At 35.7% G+C, this 1,802-nt stretch overlaps 1 protein-coding gene across 1 annotated transcript; it reads left to right on the forward strand.

The window, feature by feature from the left end:
• Positions 1–361: 361 nt before the first annotated feature.
• LOC101260163 (uncharacterized) lies at positions 362–1,473 on the forward strand. Its single transcript, XM_004228370.5, has one exon. The coding sequence runs from the start codon at positions 663–665 to the stop codon at positions 1,311–1,313; it is 651 nt and encodes a 216-aa protein (XP_004228418.1). The 5' UTR covers positions 362–662; the 3' UTR covers positions 1,314–1,473.
• The last annotated feature ends 329 nt before the right edge of the window (positions 1,474–1,802 follow it).

Below are 1,802 nucleotides of genomic sequence, written 5' to 3' on the forward strand. Positions count from 1 at the left end.
TATTTTCAATTTCAAAATTTTATATTTTTCACCCCTACCCTTGATCTCCCTACCACTCTGCATCCCAAAAAAATAATTTAAATTAGCTTTTTACAAAGGGATAATGCCCAAGTACCCCCTCAACCTATGCCCGAAATATCAGAGACACACTTATACTATACTAAGGTTCTATTACCCCTGAACTTATTTTATTAATAATTTTTTACCCCTTTTTAGCTTACGTGGCACTATCTTGTGGGCCCAACGATGGTTGACTTTTTTTCGAACTAGTGCCACGTAGGCTAAAAAGGGCTAAAAAATTACATATAAAATAAGTTCAGGGATTAATAGGACCTTAGTATAGTATAAGTGTGTCTCTGAGATTTCGGACATAGATTGTGAGAGTACTTGAGTATTTTCCCTTTTACAAATATTAAATTCAATTTTTCACCCTTACCCTCCACCTCCGCCCACCTCACCCCTCCCCAATCCTCCACACCCCCAGAAAATTTAAATAAATTTAAGTTTGTTTTTTAAAAATATTTTCAACTTCAAAACCTCGCCCCTCACACACGCACCACCCCCTACCCCCTACCCAAAAAAAAATACTCCCCTTATTACACCATCCACAGACCAGAATAGGTAGAGAAAGTTCACACTAAAAGTAGTGAGAAAAAGAAAATATGAATACTCCATCAAAGAAAACTGGTACTTCTTCTTCAAATTCAAAAGATGAAGCAATAATTATATATCAGCAACGGAAAATGCAATTTCACGGCACCAGAAAAGGGGATCTCGAAACCATAGATTCATATATCAAAAAATTAAAATCCGCAGCTGATTCTCTAACGGCAATCGGCAATCCAATTTCAGATCCAGATTTGGTTTTGCAACTTGTAGCTGGTTTGCCTCATTCTCCATACTTGCTCCTCAAAAACACGATTTCGTCTCAGTTACCTCTTCCAAATTTCTCAGAGGCTTGTTCCATGCTTTACGAATACGAGAAAACGACATCAACTCCTCCTCCTCCACCTCCATCCAGAGGAGAAAACAGTACTAGTAATACTGGTAAGAGTACTCTGGAGATGATCCATGATATAGCAAATACTGTGACGAGTGTTGTTCCGATAGCAAGCGAAATTTGTAATGCGATAAGTAGACGCTGGTCTGTTAGTGGTTCTTCAGGAACACCAACAAGGGCGACTCCAGGTCCAGGAAATACGAAAAAAGGATCTACCGGAGGAAGAGGAAGGGGAAACAATAACAGAGGCAGAGGCAGAGGCGGAGGCGGAGGCAGAGGAGGATCTTCTACTCGCAATTCTACTGGGAAATAGTATATTTGCTTGGAGTTGTTTGGAAAAATTCTATCTATACAAACTTGTCTTCTTTTTTTTTCCTATTTAGTTGTACACTTTAGAAATGACACGTATTAAGATAGCAATAATCAGTATCGTAAAATTATAATATTATCCTTGTTAATTATGATTTCAAAAATGATGGATTAAAACTTAAAAATTTTCAAGAAGTTTAAAACTTTTTAGCAGTTGGGTTTATAGGACGGTTCAAAATTGAACTGCAATTGATAACTCGAATTTGAAAAGAAGTTATTGATTTATTAGTAACAAATTATTGATTTAGTGATAACGGTTTGAATATTTATGTTATTGAGTTATCGATTTTTAATGATTTAAAGTTTTTTCTTAACGGGTTAACCGATGACCCAATAATAAAATAAATAATTATATTTATACCACTTTGTATATGAAGTTCTTCGGTTAGAGTTTAGTTTCATACTTTTATTTCTTGTTGTCTCAAACTTTTGG

Source organism: Solanum lycopersicum, chromosome 1 (assembly GCF_036512215.1).
Source record: "Solanum lycopersicum chromosome 1, SLM_r2.1".
In the NCBI taxonomy this organism is placed as follows: domain Eukaryota; kingdom Viridiplantae; phylum Streptophyta; class Magnoliopsida; order Solanales; family Solanaceae; genus Solanum; species Solanum lycopersicum.